Below are 20,567 nucleotides of genomic sequence, written 5' to 3'. Positions count from 1 at the left end.
TTGTTACACGATGTTCACGTGCGTTTCATTTTACTGTAAGCTGCCCTGAGTCCGGTCGTGAATGAGAATGGGTGGGGGTATAAATGTAATAAATAAAAGGAGCAGCAGTGGCGTAGGAGGTTAAGAGCTCGTGTATCTAATCTGGAGGAACCGGGTTTGATTCCCAGCTCTGCCGCCTGAGCTGTGGAGGCTTATCTGGGGAATTCAGATTCGCCTGTGCACTCCCACACACGCCAGCTGGGTGACCTTGGGCTAGTCACAGCTCTTCTGAGCTCTCTCAGCCCCACCCACCTCACAGGGTGTTTGTTGTGAGGGGGGAAGGGCAAGGAGATTGTGAGGCCCTTTGAGTCTCCAGCAGGAGAGAAAGAGGGGATATAAATCCAAACTCTTCTTCTTTTAAATAAACGATTAAATAAAGGTGCATTTGCCTTCTGGATCAGACGCTGTCTGTAGCTCTCTTGCATGCATTCCTTGCTGCTCCCCCCAGACTCCACTATGGAAGATCTAAATGCCCCCTGAAAGAGAGTTTCTGCCTCTTCGGGACGGGTACAGCCCCTCCCCACCAAACTTTGCCACCATTATCAGGCCAAGCTGAAGCGGAATACGTTCTCCCTGATCCTCATCTCAAAATATCTCGGCAGCCAAATCTACAACCCACAGTCTGGGATTCCATGTCCCTAGACGAAGCTCCTGTTCACCTCAAAAGCCTCAAGCAGCAGCAGTGGCGAAGTGGTTAAGAGCAGGTGCATTCTAATCTGGAGGAACCGGGTTTGATTCCCAGCTCTGCCGCCTGAGCTGTGCAGGCTTATCTGGGGAATTCAGATTAGCCTGTGCACTCCCACCCACGCCAGCTGGGTGACCTTGGGCGAGTCACAGCTTCTCGGAGCTCTCTCAGCCCCACCTGCCTCACAGGGTGTTTGTTGTGAGGGGGGAAGGGCAAGGAGATTGTAGGCCCCTTTGAGTCTCCTGCAGGAGAGAAAAGCGGAGGGGGATATAAATCCAAACTCCTCCTTCTCCTCCTCCTCTCCTGCAAGGAGATTCAAAGGGGCTGACAATCTCCTTTCCCTTCCCCTCCAACAACAAACCCCCTGTGAGGTGGGTGGGGCTGAGAGAGCTCTGAAGAACTGTGACTAGCCCAAGGTCACCCAGCTGGGGTGGGTTGGAGTGCACAATCTAATCTGGCTCCCCCCAGATAAGTCTCCACAGCTCAAGTGGCAGAGCGGGGAATCGAACCCGGTTCTCCAGATTAGAGTGCACCTGTTGTAAACCACTATGCCGCGTTGGCTCCGCCGCAGAACGCAGCAGGCCCTGTCAGCTGTGGGGCTTCTTGGGAGTCCGCAGTTGCTGTCCTCACCTTCTGTTGCGTTTCGATCTGTCGCCGCAGTTCCTGGTTGTTCCGGTCCATCTGCTGGAGACCGCCTTGATAGTCCAATAACCTTTCCTGAACAGACGAAAGCCCGTGTGAACACACATGAAATGTATTGTCAAAGGCTTTCACGGTCGGACCCCTGATGTAAGGCAATTTCATGTGTTGGTTGTTGTGGGCTTTCCGGGCTGTGTGGCCGTGGTCTGGTAGATTTGGAAAGGAATGGTAGAACAAGATCTACCAGGCCACGGCCACACACCCCCGGAAAGCCACAACAACCAACACGTGAAATTGCCTTACATCAGGGGTAGCCAACCTATGGTGCTCCAGATGTTCATGGACTACAATCCCCATCAGCCCCTTCATGGCACAAGCAGCCTGCCCAGTCCCATTTGGACCAGTCTTTGGCCACAGCAAAACAACTGGATTCAGGTCCAGTAGCACCCTAGGAACCAAGAAGACTTTAAGGGTGTCAGCTTTTGAGAGTCAAAATTCCCTTTGTCAGATACCTTTGTCAGGGAGCACTTACTCTCAAAAGCCCAAAAATCTTAGAATCTTAGAGTTGGAAGAGACCCCAGAGGCCATCCAGTCCAACCCCCTGCAATGCAGGAACCATCAATCAAAGCACCCTTGACAGATGGCCATCCAGCCTGTTTAAAAACCTCCAGAGAAGGAGGTAGTGCATTCCATTGTCCGACAGCTCTGACAGTTAGAAAGTTCTTCCTGATGTTTAGGTGGACTCTCTTTCCCTTCACTTTGAACCCGTGACTCCTTGTCCTGGTCTCTGAGGCAGCAGAAAACAAGCTTGCTCCCTCACCAACACGACAGCCCTTCAAATATCTTCACATGGCTATCCCACTCCCTTTAGCGATCTTGTTGGTCGCCAAAGTCCTAGTGGGCTCATACCTTGCACTTCTACTGAGCTAGGAAAGGGCAGGATATAGATCTAAGACAGTGATGGCGAACCTTTTTGAGACCGAGTGCCCAAACTGCAACCCAAAACCCACTTATTTATCGCGAAGTGCCGACACGGCAATTTAACCCCGAATACTGAGGTTTTAGTTTAGAAAAAATGGTTGGCTCTGAGGCGTGCGTTACTCAGGAGTAAGCTTGGTGGTAGTTATTGGCTTTGCTTTGAAGCAACTATGCAACTCTTCCCATGGGTGAATCACGACCCTAGGAGGGTTTACGCAGAAGCAAGTCCCATTGCCAGCAACCGAACTTACTCCCAGGTAAAGGATCGCGCTTTAGTTCTTTGCATGAAAATCAGTGGGGTTTAACAGTGCTTAACAGGGTTACCTACACTGCTTCCCCAAAACTAGGTCTTCGGTTTAATGCTAATAAACAAGCCCAGTGGCCCATGCCAGCTTAGAGGTGTGTGTGTGTGGGGGGCGATTCCCCCCCCCCACCATGATGAACACTGTTTGTGCATGCCCACAGAGAGGGCTCTGAGTGCCACCTCTGGCACCCGTGCCATAGGTTCGCCATCACTGATCTAAGACCATAAAACAATAATGTTACAGACCAACACAACTACCCTCTGAAACTACGGTCACATGACAGACGCCCAAACGATCTCACTCACGTCTATGACGGCCTGCAAGATTTTATCCGTTTCCCCCTTGATGTTCTCCGTGATGGTCTGTAAGAACAGGGTGGCCGTCTCCTTGGCTTCCTCCAGCTCATCCTGCAGAGATGACAGAAGAGACGGGGTGAAGCCCCCCAACCCGGAGCGAGGAGGAGGGAGGCTACCAAAGACCGCCCCGCCTCCCCGCGGTTCCAGGCCACAACCTGCTGCTCTTCGTTCAGGTCCTTGATGCTGCGCAGCAGGGAGGCAATCTGGACGGATTTCACGGGATATTCCTTGTCCATGTACGTCCGGAGGAAGTTCAGCTCCTCCTGGAGAGTGTGGACTCTGGTGGTCATGCGGCTCAGCTCCTGGTCCAGTTCTGGACAAAGGACAAATCAAGGGGAAGGGGTGAAGAGCTGGGCTCATTTAGAGCCATGGATATGTTGACATCTGAGCCAGCAAGGTGTGGTGGTTAAGAGCAGGAGGATTCTAATCTGGAGAACTGGGCTTGATTCCCCACTTCTCCCCCTGAGTGGCAGAAGGCTTATCTGGTGAACCAGATCTGTTTCAATTTCAATAAGCCTTTATTGGCATACAGAACATACAATATAAATACAGTTAAAATGACTAGATAAAACTTCACACTGGATCGTAAGTTCAGTTCGCAAACCTCAGCCAGAAACTTTGCCACTGCGAGACAACAGTCAAGGTCATTACAGTTTAAGAGCATATTTAGCACCCTGCTCTGCCTTCCATCTCCCTGCTTCAAACTATCCTATTCCCAGCAATTTTCCTCCCCTTTATCAGGTAGTAGTGGTTAAGAGCAGGTTAAGAGCAGGTGGATTCTACTCTGGAGAACCAGGTTTGATTCCCCACTCCTCCCCCTGAGTGGCAGAGGCTTATCTGGTGAACCAGATGTGTTTCCACACTCCTGCATTCCTGCTGGGTAACCTTGGGCTAGTCACAGTTCTCTCTGAACTCTCTCAGCCCCACCTACCTCACAAGGTGTTGGGAGAGGGAGAGAAAGGAGATTGTAAGCCACCTGGAGTCTCCTCACAGGAGAGAAAGGTGGGATATAAATCCAAACTCTTCTTCTCTTCATCTGACCAGAGGCGTACCAACAGGAAATGGCACCTGGGGCGAGACCTGAAATTGCGCCCCTCTGAACTTGCCGCCCGGCCCCCCTGTACCCGGCCCCAACTCACCTCAAGTGGGCAAGCCAGCTGCAGGGGCCGGCTTGGAGGGGGAAAGGAGGCCAGCAAAAAGCGGCCAGAGAGCCGGGGGGGCGGCTCAAATTGCTGCGGCGCACAGCCAACGACAGGTCCAGCCAGGAGGCCAGCAGAACAGCATGGGTGTGGGGGGCGATTCTGCTCCCCCACGTGATTAAATTGGGGCGCCCGGGGACATGTGATGCCCCATGTTCCTCTGGCAGATACGCCACTGCATGTGACACCCCATGTCCCTCTGGCAGATACGCCACTCCATCTGCACAGCTGAAAAGGACTACTGCGGGCCACAACTGCTGGACTTCCGCACAGGGATGCTTCCTGGGTCACAGTTCCTGCAGCCTAAGCCCCAAAACATGGCAAACCTCCCCTCCCCTGGAGCGACACCCCAGGCCCTTCTCATTGGGAGCCAGGGTGTGCAGTGGGCAGACTGGCAGAGTAAGGTCCTGGGTGACTCTGGTTCGAATCCTCACTTGGCCTGGCCTACCTCATAGGGCGGTTTTTGCCTTGTGTCCCAACTGGGGAGAAAAGATATATATATATATATATAATGTGTGTGTGTGTGTATGTATATATTTGTATATGTGTCTGTGTGTATATATGTGTGTGTGTATATGTGTATATATGTGTATATATATGTATATGTGTGTGTATATATGTATGTGTATGTGTATATATATGTGTGTGTGTATATGTGTGTGTATGTGTATATATGTATATATATGTGTGTGTGTGTATATATATGTGTGTGTACATGTGTATATATGTATGTGTGTGTATATGTGTATGTGTGTGTGTATATATGTATATATGTGTGTGTATATATGTGTGTGTGTGCATGTGTATATGTGTATATATATGTATATATGTGTGTGTGCGTGTATATATGTGTGTGTATATGTGTATATATTTGTATGTGTGTGTGTATATATGTGTATATATGTATATATGTGTGTGTATGTGTATATATGTGTATATGTATATATGTGTGTGTGCGTGTATATATATGTGTGTGTATATGTGTATATATGTATATATTTGTATGTGTATGTGTGTGTGTATATGTGTGTATATGTGTATATGTGTATATATGTATATGTGTGTATATATGTGTGTGTGTGTATATGTGTATATATGTGTGCGTGTGTATATATATGTGTGTGTGTGTGTATATGTATATATGTATATACACACACACACAAATATATATATATATACACAAATGCACAGATATGGGGTTCTCTGCAGCCTTACAGGGCCTGGACTGGACTGCCAGGATTTCTATTGTTGAAAGCTTTCACAGCCGGAATCACTAGGGTGTTGTGGGGTTTCCAGGCTGTATGGCCGTATTCTAGCAGCATTTTCTCCTGATGTTTCACCTGCACCTGTGGCTGGCATCTTCAGAGAGATCCTCTGAAGATGCCAGCCGCAGATGCAGGCAAAACGTCAGGAGAACATGCTACTAGAACACGGCCATGCATCCCGGATACCGCACAACACCCCTTCTAGGATTCTCACAACTATGATCTGTACCCCGTGAAACTGAAGACGCGAGGGGCTTGGTGCGGGAGAGTGCTAGGGTCCACGTCCCCCTTAGATTTGCTGGCCCAGGCTCACCAACGGGATGCCACTTACTTCCCATACTCTTATCCACCGTTTTCTCGGCCTCCTGGAGCTCTGCTTTCATTACGCCCACCTGGTTCTGACTGGAGTCCTGAAGAGTTGCAATGATTGTCTGCAAAGACAGGAGCGCAGAAATCCAATGCTCGAGGCTACACTCAGAATGGCTCGCAGGCATTTCGACACCCGCTGGAATTCAGGGAAATGGCTCCTGGGTGAGCCACGCCGTGCGCACAGCAGACACGGGAGCAGAAGGCATAGTGGTTAAGAGCAGGTGCATTCTAATCTGGAGGAACTGGGTTTGATTCCCCGCTCTGCCGCTTGAGCTGTGGAGGCTTATCTGGGGAATTCAGATTAGCCTGGGCACTCCCACACATGCCAGCTGGGTGACCTTGGGCGAGTCACAGCTTCTCGGAGCTCTCTCAGCCCCACCCACCTCACAGGTTGTGAGGGGGGAAGGGCAAGGAGTTTGTAAGCCCCTTTGAGACTCCTACAGGAGAGAAAGGGGGGATATAAATTCAAACTCCTCCTCCTCCTCCTTCTCCTCCTCCTCCTTCTTCTTCACTCCTCCTCTGCTACACGCCAGGAAAGAGAAACCAGAGGATAAGAACAAGCCAGCTGGATCAGACCAGAGTCCATCTAGTCCAGCTCTCTGCTACTCGCAGTGGCCCACTAGGTGCCTTTGGGAGCTCACAGGCAGGATGTCAAAGCAATGGCCTTCTGCGGCTGTTGCTCCCGAGCACCTGGTCTGCTAAGACATTTGCAATCTCAGATCAAAGAGGATCAAGATTGGTAGCCATAGATCGACTTCTCCTCCACAAATCTGTCCAAGCCCCTTTTAAAGCTATCCAGGTGAGTGGCCATCACCACCTCCTGTGGCAGCATATTCCAAACACCAATCGCACGTTGCGTGAAGAAGCGTTTCCTTTTATTAGTCCTAATTCTTCCCCCCAGCATTTTCAATGGATGCCCCCTGGTTCTAGTATTGTGAGAAAGAGAGAAAAATTTCTCTCTGTCGACATTTTCTACCCCATGCATAATTTTATAGACTTCAATCATCTCCCCCCTCAGACGTCTCCTCTCCAAACTAAAGAGTCCCAAACGCTGCAGCCTCTCCTCATAAGGAAGGTGCTCCAGTCCCTCAATCATCCTCGTTGCCCTTCTCTGCACTTTTTCTATCTCTTCAATGTCCTTTTTGAGATGTGGCGACCAGGATGACGGAGAGGCAGAAGGTCATCTGGGGGGATACTCTTAAACGGGTTCCATCACAGTAATCAAGGTAGGTGTACGACAGGCACCGACAAAAGTAGTTACACCAATGAGTACTTCTGTTCAGAAAGTAATATCTTAACCAATGATCCATTAAAATATGATTGACTTTGTTTCCCGGTAACAACTCCAGATTGTCACAGGCTGCCTGAATGACTGGAGATCAAGGAATGTGATCCTGTGGGTACCAGACCTGGTCAAATAGGACTAAAAGGGGGATTCTCTTGCTGTAGCTCCCCCTGCCTTTGGGCCAAACCAAGCCTTACCCCAAACATGTCGTACTGCTGGAGGAGGTCTCTGGCACATCGACTCGTCTCGGCGTCCTTCTCCTGGATGTCCTCCATCAGCTGCCGGTTCTTCTCCAAAAGGAAGCGCGAATGGCGCTTCACTTCCTCCAAGGAGCCCTTCTTGGCCTTGGAAAGCCGCTGTGGAAGAAAAGAGGCAAGGCGCTTAGGAGCAGCAGTGGCGTAGGAGGTTAAGAGCTCGCGCATCTAATCTGGAGGAACCGGGTTTGATTCCCCGCTCTGCCGCCTGAGCTGTGGAGGTTTATCTGGGGAATTCAGATCAGCCTGTGCACTCCCACACACGCCAGCTGGGTGACCTTGGGCTAGTCATAGCTTCTCGGAGCACTCTCAGCCCCACCCACCTCACAGGGTGTTTGCTGTGAGGGGGGAAGGGCAAGAAGATTGTCAGCCCCTTTGAGTCTCCTGCAGGAGAGAAAGGGGGGATCCCCCGCCCCCCCCCCCCCACCCCCCCCCCCCCCCACCCCCCCCCCCCCCCACCCCCCCCCCCCCCCACCCCCCCCCCCCCCCACCCCCCCCCCCCCCCACCCCCCCCCCCCCCCACCCCCCCCCCCCCCCACCCCCCCCCCCCCCCACCCCCCCCCCCCCCCACCCCCCCCCCCCCCCACCCCCCCCCCCCCCCACCCCCCCCCCCCCCCACCCCCCCCCCCCCCCACCCCCCCCCCCCCCCACCCCCCCCCCCCCCCACCCCCCCCCCCCCCCACCCCCCCCCCCCCCCACCCCCCCCCCCCCCCACCCCCCCCCCCCCCCACCCCCCCCCCCCCCCACCCCCCCCCCCCCCCACCCCCCCCCCCCCCCACCCCCCCCCCCCCCCACCCCCCCCCCCCCCCACCCCCCCCCCCCCCCACCCCCCCCCCCCCCCACCCCCCCCCCCCCCCACCCCCCCCCCCCCCCACCCCCCCCCCCCCCCACCCCCCCCCCCCCCCACCCCCCCCCCCCCCCACCCCCCCCCCCCCCCACCCCCCCCCCCCCCCACCCCCCCCCCCCCCCACCCCCCCCCCCCCCCACCCCCCCCCCCCCCCACCCCCCCCCCCCCCCACCCCCCCCCCCCCCCACCCCCCCCCCCCCCCACCCCCCCCCCCCCCCACCCCCCCCCCCCCCCACCCCCCCCCCCCCCCACCCCCCCCCCCCCCCACCCCCCCCCCCCCCCACCCCCCCCCCCCCCCACCCCCCCCCCCCCCCACCCCCCCCCCCCCCCACCCCCCCCCCCCCCCACCCCCCCCCCCCCCCACCCCCCCCCCCCCCCACCCCCCCCCCCCCCCACCCCCCCCCCCCCCCACCCCCCCCCCCCCCCACCCCCCCCCCCCCCCACCCCCCCCCCCCCCCACCCCCCCCCCCCCCCACCCCCCCCCCCCCCCACCCCCCCCCCCCCCCACCCCCCCCCCCCCCCACCCCCCCCCCCCCCCACCCCCCCCCCCCCCCACCCCCCCCCCCCCCCACCCCCCCCCCCCCCCACCCCCCCCCCCCCCCACCCCCCCCCCCCCCCACCCCCCCCCCCCCCCACCCCCCCCCCCCCCCACCCCCCCCCCCCCCCACCCCCCCCCCCCCCCACCCCCCCCCCCCCCCACCCCCCCCCCCCCCCACCCCCCCCCCCCCCCACCCCCCCCCCCCCCCACCCCCCCCCCCCCCCACCCCCCCCCCCCCCCACCCCCCCCCCCCCCCACCCCCCCCCCCCCCCACCCCCCCCCCCCCCCACCCCCCCCCCCCCCCACCCCCCCCCCCCCCCACCCCCCCCCCCCCCCACCCCCCCCCCCCCCCACCCCCCCCCCCCCCCACCCCCCCCCCCCCCCACCCCCCCCCCCCCCCACCCCCCCCCCCCCCCACCCCCCCCCCCCCCCACCCCCCCCCCCCCCCACCCCCCCCCCCCCCCACCCCCCCCCCCCCCCACCCCCCCCCCCCCCCACCCCCCCCCCCCCCCACCCCCCCCCCCCCCCACCCCCCCCCCCCCCCACCCCCCCCCCCCCCCACCCCCCCCCCCCCCCACCCCCCCCCCCCCCCACCCCCCCCCCCCCCCACCCCCCCCCCCCCCCACCCCCCCCCCCCCCCACCCCCCCCCCCCCCCACCCCCCCCCCCCCCCACCCCCCCCCCCCCCCACCCCCCCCCCCCCCCACCCCCCCCCCCCCCCACCCCCCCCCCCCCCCACCCCCCCCCCCCCCCACCCCCCCCCCCCCCCACCCCCCCCCCCCCCCACCCCCCCCCCCCCCCACCCCCCCCCCCCCCCACCCCCCCCCCCCCCCACCCCCCCCCCCCCCCACCCCCCCCCCCCCCCACCCCCCCCCCCCCCCACCCCCCCCCCCCCCCACCCCCCCCCCCCCCCACCCCCCCCCCCCCCCACCCCCCCCCCCCCCCACCCCCCCCCCCCCCCACCCCCCCCCCCCCCCACCCCCCCCCCCCCCCACCCCCCCCCCCCCCCACCCCCCCCCCCCCCCACCCCCCCCCCCCCCCACCCCCCCCCCCCCCCACCCCCCCCCCCCCCCACCCCCCCCCCCCCCCACCCCCCCCCCCCCCCACCCCCCCCCCCCCCCACCCCCCCCCCCCCCCACCCCCCCCCCCCCCCACCCCCCCCCCCCCCCACCCCCCCCCCCCCCCACCCCCCCCCCCCCCCACCCCCCCCCCCCCCCACCCCCCCCCCCCCCCACCCCCCCCCCCCCCCACCCCCCCCCCCCCCCACCCCCCCCCCCCCCCACCCCCCCCCCCCCCCACCCCCCCCCCCCCCCACCCCCCCCCCCCCCCACCCCCCCCCCCCCCCACCCCCCCCCCCCCCCACCCCCCCCCCCCCCCACCCCCCCCCCCCCCCACCCCCCCCCCCCCCCACCCCCCCCCCCCCCCACCCCCCCCCCCCCCCACCCCCCCCCCCCCCCACCCCCCCCCCCCCCCACCCCCCCCCCCCCCCACCCCCCCCCCCCCCCACCCCCCCCCCCCCCCACCCCCCCCCCCCCCCACCCCCCCCCCCCCCCACCCCCCCCCCCCCCCACCCCCCCCCCCCCCCACCCCCCCCCCCCCCCACCCCCCCCCCCCCCCACCCCCCCCCCCCCCCACCCCCCCCCCCCCCCACCCCCCCCCCCCCCCACCCCCCCCCCCCCCCACCCCCCCCCCCCCCCACCCCCCCCCCCCCCCACCCCCCCCCCCCCCCACCCCCCCCCCCCCCCACCCCCCCCCCCCCCCACCCCCCCCCCCCCCCACCCCCCCCCCCCCCCACCCCCCCCCCCCCCCACCCCCCCCCCCCCCCACCCCCCCCCCCCCCCACCCCCCCCCCCCCCCACCCCCCCCCCCCCCCACCCCCCCCCCCCCCCACCCCCCCCCCCCCCCACCCCCCCCCCCCCCCACCCCCCCCCCCCCCCACCCCCCCCCCCCCCCACCCCCCCCCCCCCCCACCCCCCCCCCCCCCCACCCCCCCCCCCCCCCACCCCCCCCCCCCCCCACCCCCCCCCCCCCCCACCCCCCCCCCCCCCCACCCCCCCCCCCCCCCACCCCCCCCCCCCCCCACCCCCCCCCCCCCCCACCCCCCCCCCCCCCCACCCCCCCCCCCCCCCACCCCCCCCCCCCCCCACCCCCCCCCCCCCCCACCCCCCCCCCCCCCCACCCCCCCCCCCCCCCACCCCCCCCCCCCCCCACCCCCCCCCCCCCCCACCCCCCCCCCCCCCCACCCCCCCCCCCCCCCACCCCCCCCCCCCCCCACCCCCCCCCCCCCCCACCCCCCCCCCCCCCCACCCCCCCCCCCCCCCACCCCCCCCCCCCCCCACCCCCCCCCCCCCCCACCCCCCCCCCCCCCCACCCCCCCCCCCCCCCACCCCCCCCCCCCCCCACCCCCCCCCCCCCCCACCCCCCCCCCCCCCCACCCCCCCCCCCCCCCACCCCCCCCCCCCCCCACCCCCCCCCCCCCCCACCCCCCCCCCCCCCCACCCCCCCCCCCCCCCACCCCCCCCCCCCCCCACCCCCCCCCCCCCCCACCCCCCCCCCCCCCCACCCCCCCCCCCCCCCACCCCCCCCCCCCCCCACCCCCCCCCCCCCCCACCCCCCCCCCCCCCCACCCCCCCCCCCCCCCACCCCCCCCCCCCCCCACCCCCCCCCCCCCCCACCCCCCCCCCCCCCCACCCCCCCCCCCCCCCACCCCCCCCCCCCCCCACCCCCCCCCCCCCCCACCCCCCCCCCCCCCCACCCCCCCCCCCCCCCACCCCCCCCCCCCCCCACCCCCCCCCCCCCCCACCCCCCCCCCCCCCCACCCCCCCCCCCCCCCACCCCCCCCCCCCCCCACCCCCCCCCCCCCCCACCCCCCCCCCCCCCCACCCCCCCCCCCCCCCACCCCCCCCCCCCCCCACCCCCCCCCCCCCCCACCCCCCCCCCCCCCCACCCCCCCCCCCCCCCACCCCCCCCCCCCCCCACCCCCCCCCCCCCCCACCCCCCCCCCCCCCCACCCCCCCCCCCCCCCACCCCCCCCCCCCCCCACCCCCCCCCCCCCCCACCCCCCCCCCCCCCCACCCCCCCCCCCCCCCACCCCCCCCCCCCCCCACCCCCCCCCCCCCCCACCCCCCCCCCCCCCCACCCCCCCCCCCCCCCACCCCCCCCCCCCCCCACCCCCCCCCCCCCCCACCCCCCCCCCCCCCCACCCCCCCCCCCCCCCACCCCCCCCCCCCCCCACCCCCCCCCCCCCCCACCCCCCCCCCCCCCCACCCCCCCCCCCCCCCACCCCCCCCCCCCCCCACCCCCCCCCCCCCCCACCCCCCCCCCCCCCCACCCCCCCCCCCCCCCACCCCCCCCCCCCCCCACCCCCCCCCCCCCCCACCCCCCCCCCCCCCCACCCCCCCCCCCCCCCACCCCCCCCCCCCCCCACCCCCCCCCCCCCCCACCCCCCCCCCCCCCCACCCCCCCCCCCCCCCACCCCCCCCCCCCCCCACCCCCCCCCCCCCCCACCCCCCCCCCCCCCCACCCCCCCCCCCCCCCACCCCCCCCCCCCCCCACCCCCCCCCCCCCCCACCCCCCCCCCCCCCCACCCCCCCCCCCCCCCACCCCCCCCCCCCCCCACCCCCCCCCCCCCCCACCCCCCCCCCCCCCCACCCCCCCCCCCCCCCACCCCCCCCCCCCCCCACCCCCCCCCCCCCCCACCCCCCCCCCCCCCCACCCCCCCCCCCCCCCACCCCCCCCCCCCCCCACCCCCCCCCCCCCCCACCCCCCCCCCCCCCCACCCCCCCCCCCCCCCACCCCCCCCCCCCCCCACCCCCCCCCCCCCCCACCCCCCCCCCCCCCCACCCCCCCCCCCCCCCACCCCCCCCCCCCCCCACCCCCCCCCCCCCCCACCCCCCCCCCCCCCCACCCCCCCCCCCCCCCACCCCCCCCCCCCCCCACCCCCCCCCCCCCCCACCCCCCCCCCCCCCCACCCCCCCCCCCCCCCACCCCCCCCCCCCCCCACCCCCCCCCCCCCCCACCCCCCCCCCCCCCCACCCCCCCCCCCCCCCACCCCCCCCCCCCCCCACCCCCCCCCCCCCCCACCCCCCCCCCCCCCCACCCCCCCCCCCCCCCACCCCCCCCCCCCCCCACCCCCCCCCCCCCCCACCCCCCCCCCCCCCCACCCCCCCCCCCCCCCACCCCCCCCCCCCCCCACCCCCCCCCCCCCCCACCCCCCCCCCCCCCCACCCCCCCCCCCCCCCACCCCCCCCCCCCCCCACCCCCCCCCCCCCCCACCCCCCCCCCCCCCCACCCCCCCCCCCCCCCACCCCCCCCCCCCCCCACCCCCCCCCCCCCCCACCCCCCCCCCCCCCCACCCCCCCCCCCCCCCACCCCCCCCCCCCCCCACCCCCCCCCCCCCCCACCCCCCCCCCCCCCCACCCCCCCCCCCCCCCACCCCCCCCCCCCCCCACCCCCCCCCCCCCCCACCCCCCCCCCCCCCCACCCCCCCCCCCCCCCACCCCCCCCCCCCCCCACCCCCCCCCCCCCCCACCCCCCCCCCCCCCCACCCCCCCCCCCCCCCACCCCCCCCCCCCCCCACCCCCCCCCCCCCCCACCCCCCCCCCCCCCCACCCCCCCCCCCCCCCACCCCCCCCCCCCCCCACCCCCCCCCCCCCCCACCCCCCCCCCCCCCCACCCCCCCCCCCCCCCACCCCCCCCCCCCCCCACCCCCCCCCCCCCCCACCCCCCCCCCCCCCCACCCCCCCCCCCCCCCACCCCCCCCCCCCCCCACCCCCCCCCCCCCCCACCCCCCCCCCCCCCCACCCCCCCCCCCCCCCACCCCCCCCCCCCCCCACCCCCCCCCCCCCCCACCCCCCCCCCCCCCCACCCCCCCCCCCCCCCACCCCCCCCCCCCCCCACCCCCCCCCCCCCCCACCCCCCCCCCCCCCCACCCCCCCCCCCCCCCACCCCCCCCCCCCCCCACCCCCCCCCCCCCCCACCCCCCCCCCCCCCCACCCCCCCCCCCCCCCACCCCCCCCCCCCCCCACCCCCCCCCCCCCCCACCCCCCCCCCCCCCCACCCCCCCCCCCCCCCACCCCCCCCCCCCCCCACCCCCCCCCCCCCCCACCCCCCCCCCCCCCCACCCCCCCCCCCCCCCACCCCCCCCCCCCCCCACCCCCCCCCCCCCCCACCCCCCCCCCCCCCCACCCCCCCCCCCCCCCACCCCCCCCCCCCCCCACCCCCCCCCCCCCCCACCCCCCCCCCCCCCCACCCCCCCCCCCCCCCACCCCCCCCCCCCCCCACCCCCCCCCCCCCCCACCCCCCCCCCCCCCCACCCCCCCCCCCCCCCACCCCCCCCCCCCCCCACCCCCCCCCCCCCCCACCCCCCCCCCCCCCCACCCCCCCCCCCCCCCACCCCCCCCCCCCCCCACCCCCCCCCCCCCCCACCCCCCCCCCCCCCCACCCCCCCCCCCCCCCACCCCCCCCCCCCCCCACCCCCCCCCCCCCCCACCCCCCCCCCCCCCCACCCCCCCCCCCCCCCACCCCCCCCCCCCCCCACCCCCCCCCCCCCCCACCCCCCCCCCCCCCCACCCCCCCCCCCCCCCACCCCCCCCCCCCCCCACCCCCCCCCCCCCCCACCCCCCCCCCCCCCCACCCCCCCCCCCCCCCACCCCCCCCCCCCCCCACCCCCCCCCCCCCCCACCCCCCCCCCCCCCCACCCCCCCCCCCCCCCACCCCCCCCCCCCCCCACCCCCCCCCCCCCCCACCCCCCCCCCCCCCCACCCCCCCCCCCCCCCACCCCCCCCCCCCCCCACCCCCCCCCCCCCCCACCCCCCCCCCCCCCCACCCCCCCCCCCCCCCACCCCCCCCCCCCCCCACCCCCCCCCCCCCCCACCCCCCCCCCCCCCCACCCCCCCCCCCCCCCACCCCCCCCCCCCCCCACCCCCCCCCCCCCCCACCCCCCCCCCCCCCCACCCCCCCCCCCCCCCACCCCCCCCCCCCCCCACCCCCCCCCCCCCCCACCCCCCCCCCCCCCCACCCCCCCCCCCCCCCACCCCCCCCCCCCCCCACCCCCCCCCCCCCCCACCCCCCCCCCCCCCCACCCCCCCCCCCCCCCACCCCCCCCCCCCCCCACCCCCCCCCCCCCCCACCCCCCCCCCCCCCCACCCCCCCCCCCCCCCACCCCCCCCCCCCCCCACCCCCCCCCCCCCCCACCCCCCCCCCCCCCCACCCCCCCCCCCCCCCACCCCCCCCCCCCCCCACCCCCCCCCCCCCCCACCCCCCCCCCCCCCCACCCCCCCCCCCCCCCACCCCCCCCCCCCCCCACCCCCCCCCCCCCCCACCCCCCCCCCCCCCCACCCCCCCCCCCCCCCACCCCCCCCCCCCCCCACCCCCCCCCCCCCCCACCCCCCCCCCCCCCCACCCCCCCCCCCCCCCACCCCCCCCCCCCCCCACCCCCCCCCCCCCCCACCCCCCCCCCCCCCCACCCCCCCCCCCCCCCACCCCCCCCCCCCCCCACCCCCCCCCCCCCCCACCCCCCCCCCCCCCCACCCCCCCCCCCCCCCACCCCCCCCCCCCCCCACCCCCCCCCCCCCCCACCCCCCCCCCCCCCCACCCCCCCCCCCCCCCACCCCCCCCCCCCCCCACCCCCCCCCCCCCCCACCCCCCCCCCCCCCCACCCCCCCCCCCCCCCACCCCCCCCCCCCCCCACCCCCCCCCCCCCCCACCCCCCCCCCCCCCCACCCCCCCCCCCCCCCACCCCCCCCCCCCCCCACCCCCCCCCCCCCCCACCCCCCCCCCCCCCCACCCCCCCCCCCCCCCACCCCCCCCCCCCCCCACCCCCCCCCCCCCCCACCCCCCCCCCCCCCCACCCCCCCCCCCCCCCACCCCCCCCCCCCCCCACCCCCCCCCCCCCCCACCCCCCCCCCCCCCCACCCCCCCCCCCCCCCACCCCCCCCCCCCCCCACCCCCCCCCCCCCCCACCCCCCCCCCCCCCCACCCCCCCCCCCCCCCACCCCCCCCCCCCCCCACCCCCCCCCCCCCCCACCCCCCCCCCCCCCCACCCCCCCCCCCCCCCACCCCCCCCCCCCCCCACCCCCCCCCCCCCCCACCCCCCCCCCCCCCCACCCCCCCCCCCCCCCACCCCCCCCCCCCCCCACCCCCCCCCCCCCCCACCCCCCCCCCCCCCCACCCCCCCCCCCCCCCACCCCCCCCCCCCCCCACCCCCCCCCCCCCCCACCCCCCCCCCCCCCCACCCCCCCCCCCCCCCACCCCCCCCCCCCCCCACCCCCCCCCCCCCCCACCCCCCCCCCCCCCCACCCCCCCCCCCCCCCACCCCCCCCCCCCCCCACCCCCCCCCCCCCCCACCCCCCCCCCCCCCCACCCCCCCCCCCCCCCACCCCCCCCCCCCCCCACCCCCCCCCCCCCCCACCCCCCCCCCCCCCCACCCCCCCCCCCCCCCACCCCCCCCCCCCCCCACCCCCCCCCCCCCCCACCCCCCCCCCCCCCCACCCCCCCCCCCCCCCACCCCCCCCCCCCCCCACCCCCCCCCCCCCCCACCCCCCCCCCCCCCCACCCCCCCCCCCCCCCACCCCCCCCCCCCCCCACCCCCCCCCCCCCCCACCCCCCCCCCCCCCCACCCCCCCCCCCCCCCACCCCCCCCCCCCCCCACCCCCCCCCCCCCCCACCCCCCCCCCCCCCCACCCCCCCCCCCCCCCACCCCCCCCCCCCCCCACCCCCCCCCCCCCCCACCCCCCCCCCCCCCCACCCCCCCCCCCCCCCACCCCCCCCCCCCCCCACCCCCCCCCCCCCCCACCCCCCCCCCCCCCCACCCCCCCCCCCCCCCACCCCCCCCCCCCCCCACCCCCCCCCCCCCCCACCCCCCCCCCCCCCCACCCCCCCCCCCCCCCACCCCCCCCCCCCCCCACCCCCCCCCCCCCCCACCCCCCCCCCCCCCCACCCCCCCCCCCCCCCACCCCCCCCCCCCCCCACCCCCCCCCCCCCCCACCCCCCCCCCCCCCCACCCCCCCCCCCCCCCACCCCCCCCCCCCCCCACCCCCCCCCCCCCCCACCCCCCCCCCCCCCCACCCCCCCCCCCCCCCACCCCCCCCCCCCCCCACCCCCCCCCCCCCCCACCCCCCCCCCCCCCCACCCCCCCCCCCCCCCACCCCCCCCCCCCCCCACCCCCCCCCCCCCCCACCCCCCCCCCCCCCCACCCCCCCCCCCCCCCACCCCCCCCCCCCCCCACCCCCCCCCCCCCCCACCCCCCCCCCCCCCCACCCCCCCCCCCCCCCACCCCCCCCCCCCCCCACCCCCCCCCCCCCCCACCCCCCCCCCCCCCCACCCCCCCCCCCCCCCACCCCCCCCCCCCCCCACCCCCCCCCCCCCCCACCCCCCCCCCCCCCCACCCCCCCCCCCCCCCACCCCCCCCCCCCCCCACCCCCCCCCCCCCCCACCCCCCCCCCCCCCCACCCCCCCCCCCCCCCACCCCCCCCCCCCCCCACCCCCCCCCCCCCCCACCCCCCCCCCCCCCCACCCCCCCCCCCCCCCACCCCCCCCCCCCCCCACCCCCCCCCCCCCCCACCCCCCCCCCCCCCCACCCCCCCCCCCCCCCACCCCCCCCCCCCCCCACCCCCCCCCCCCCCCACCCCCCCCCCCCCCCACCCCCCCCCCCCCCCACCCCCCCCCCCCCCCACCCCCCCCCCCCCCCACCCCCCCCCCCCCCCACCCCCCCCCCCCCCCACCCCCCCCCCCCCCCACCCCCCCCCCCCCCCACCCCCCCCCCCCCCCACCCCCCCCCCCCCCCACCCCCCCCCCCCCCCACCCCCCCCCCCCCCCACCCCCCCCCCCCCCCACCCCCCCCCCCCCCCACCCCCCCCCCCCCCCACCCCCCCCCCCCCCCACCCCCCCCCCCCCCCACCCCCCCCCCCCCCCACCCCCCCCCCCCCCCACCCCCCCCCCCCCCCACCCCCCCCCCCCCCCACCCCCCCCCCCCCCCACCCCCCCCCCCCCCCACCCCCCCCCCCCCCCACCCCCCCCCCCCCCCACCCCCCCCCCCCCCCACCCCCCCCCCCCCCCACCCCCCCCCCCCCCCACCCCCCCCCCCCCCCACCCCCCCCCCCCCCCACCCCCCCCCCCCCCCACCCCCCCCCCCCCCCACCCCCCCCCCCCCCCACCCCCCCCCCCCCCCACCCCCCCCCCCCCCCACCCCCCCCCCCCCCCACCCCCCCCCCCCCCCACCCCCCCCCCCCCCCACCCCCCCCCCCCCCCACCCCCCCCCCCCCCCACCCCCCCCCCCCCCCACCCCCCCCCCCCCCCACCCCCCCCCCCCCCCACCCCCCCCCCCCCCCACCCCCCCCCCCCCCCACCCCCCCCCCCCCCCACCCCCCCCCCCCCCCACCCCCCCCCCCCCCCACCCCCCCCCCCCCCCACCCCCCCCCCCCCCCACCCCCCCCCCCCCCCACCCCCCCCCCCCCCCACCCCCCCCCCCCCCCACCCCCCCCCCCCCCCACCCCCCCCCCCCCCCACCCCCCCCCCCCCCCACCCCCCCCCCCCCCCACCCCCCCCCCCCCCCACCCCCCCCCCCCCCCACCCCCCCCCCCCCCCACCCCCCCCCCCCCCCACCCCCCCCCCCCCCCACCCCCCCCCCCCCCCACCCCCCCCCCCCCCCACCCCCCCCCCCCCCCACCCCCCCCCCCCCCCACCCCCCCCCCCCCCCACCCCCCCCCCCCCCCACCCCCCCCCCCCCCCACCCCCCCCCCCCCCCACCCCCCCCCCCCCCCACCCCCCCCCCCCCCCACCCCCCCCCCCCCCCACCCCCCCCCCCCCCCACCCCCCCCCCCCCCCACCCCCCCCCCCCCCCACCCCCCCCCCCCCCCACCCCCCCCCCCCCCCACCCCCCCCCCCCCCCACCCCCCCCCCCCCCCACCCCCCCCCCCCCCCACCCCCCCCCCCCCCCACCCCCCCCCCCCCCCACCCCCCCCCCCCCCCACCCCCCCCCCCCCCCACCCCCCCCCCCCCCCACCCCCCCCCCCCCCCACCCCCCCCCCCCCCCACCCCCCCCCCCCCCCACCCCCCCCCCCCCCCACCCCCCCCCCCCCCCACCCCCCCCCCCCCCCACCCCCCCCCCCCCCCACCCCCCCCCCCCCCCACCCCCCCCCCCCCCCACCCCCCCCCCCCCCCACCCCCCCCCCCCCCCACCCCCCCCCCCCCCCACCCCCCCCCCCCCCCACCCCCCCCCCCCCCCACCCCCCCCCCCCCCCACCCCCCCCCCCCCCCACCCCCCCCCCCCCCCACCCCCCCCCCCCCCCACCCCCCCCCCCCCCCACCCCCCCCCCCCCCCACCCCCCCCCCCCCCCACCCCCCCCCCCCCCCACCCCCCCCCCCCCCCACCCCCCCCCCCCCCCACCCCCCCCCCCCCCCACCCCCCCCCCCCCCCACCCCCCCCCCCCCCCACCCCCCCCCCCCCCCACCCCCCCCCCCCCCCACCCCCCCCCCCCCCCACCCCCCCCCCCCCCCACCCCCCCCCCCCCCCACCCCCCCCCCCCCCCACCCCCCCCCCCCCCCACCCCCCCCCCCCCCCACCCCCCCCCCCCCCCACCCCCCCCCCCCCCCACCCCCCCCCCCCCCCACCCCCCCCCCCCCCCACCCCCCCCCCCCCCCACCCCCCCCCCCCCCCACCCCCCCCCCCCCCCACCCCCCCCCCCCCCCACCCCCCCCCCCCCCCACCCCCCCCCCCCCCCACCCCCCCCCCCCCCCACCCCCCCCCCCCCCCACCCCCCCCCCCCCCCACCCCCCCCCCCCCCCACCCCCCCCCCCCCCCACCCCCCCCCCCCCCCACCCCCCCCCCCCCCCACCCCCCCCCCCCCCCACCCCCCCCCCCCCCCACCCCCCCCCCCCCCCACCCCCCCCCCCCCCCACCCCCCCCCCCCCCCACCCCCCCCCCCCCCCACCCCCCCCCCCCCCCACCCCCCCCCCCCCCCACCCCCCCCCCCCCCCACCCCCCCCCCCCCCCACCCCCCCCCCCCCCCACCCCCCCCCCCCCCCACCCCCCCCCCCCCCCACCCCCCCCCCCCCCCACCCCCCCCCCCCCCCACCCCCCCCCCCCCCCACCCCCCCCCCCCCCCACCCCCCCCCCCCCCCACCCCCCCCCCCCCCCACCCCCCCCCCCCCCCACCCCCCCCCCCCCCCACCCCCCCCCCCCCCCACCCCCCCCCCCCCCCACCCCCCCCCCCCCCCACCCCCCCCCCCCCCCACCCCCCCCCCCCCCCACCCCCCCCCCCCCCCACCCCCCCCCCCCCCCACCCCCCCCCCCCCCCACCCCCCCCCCCCCCCACCCCCCCCCCCCCCCACCCCCCCCCCCCCCCACCCCCCCCCCCCCCCACCCCCCCCCCCCCCCACCCCCCCCCCCCCCCACCCCCCCCCCCCCCCACCCCCCCCCCCCCCCACCCCCCCCCCCCCCCACCCCCCCCCCCCCCCACCCCCCCCCCCCCCCACCCCCCCCCCCCCCCACCCCCCCCCCCCCCCACCCCCCCCCCCCCCCACCCCCCCCCCCCCCCACCCCCCCCCCCCCCCACCCCCCCCCCCCCCCACCCCCCCCCCCCCCCACCCCCCCCCCCCCCCACCCCCCCCCCCCCCCACCCCCCCCCCCCCCCACCCCCCCCCCCCCCCACCCCCCCCCCCCCCCACCCCCCCCCCCCCCCACCCCCCCCCCCCCCCACCCCCCCCCCCCCCCACCCCCCCCCCCCCCCACCCCCCCCCCCCCCCACCCCCCCCCCCCCCCACCCCCCCCCCCCCCCACCCCCCCCCCCCCCCACCCCCCCCCCCCCCC

General features: G+C 77.3%; 1 protein-coding gene across 1 annotated transcript in view; it reads right to left on the bottom strand.

The window, feature by feature from the left end:
- Nucleotides 1-7,473, bottom strand: part of LG05H20orf96 (linkage group 05 C20orf96 homolog) — a gene marked incomplete at its 5' end in the record, with an annotated part of 10,477 nt that extends 3,004 nt beyond the window's left edge. Inside the window, 5 exons of the mRNA XM_048498117.1 lie at nt 1,355-1,441; nt 2,952-3,053; nt 3,158-3,315; nt 5,798-5,897; nt 7,318-7,473. Of these exons, the coding sequence (XP_048354074.1) occupies nt 1,355-1,441; nt 2,952-3,053; nt 3,158-3,315; nt 5,798-5,897; nt 7,318-7,473 (603 nt within the window). The remainder of the gene's footprint in view (nt 1-1,354; nt 1,442-2,951; nt 3,054-3,157; nt 3,316-5,797; nt 5,898-7,317) is intronic.
- Nucleotides 7,474-20,567: the final 13,094 nt, after the last annotated feature.

The sequence above is a fragment of the Sphaerodactylus townsendi genome, linkage group LG05, assembly GCF_021028975.2.
Source record: "Sphaerodactylus townsendi isolate TG3544 linkage group LG05, MPM_Stown_v2.3, whole genome shotgun sequence".
In the NCBI taxonomy this organism is placed as follows: Eukaryota; Metazoa; Chordata; class Lepidosauria; order Squamata; family Sphaerodactylidae; genus Sphaerodactylus; species Sphaerodactylus townsendi.
This window is presented reverse-complemented; position numbering and strand designations above follow the sequence as displayed.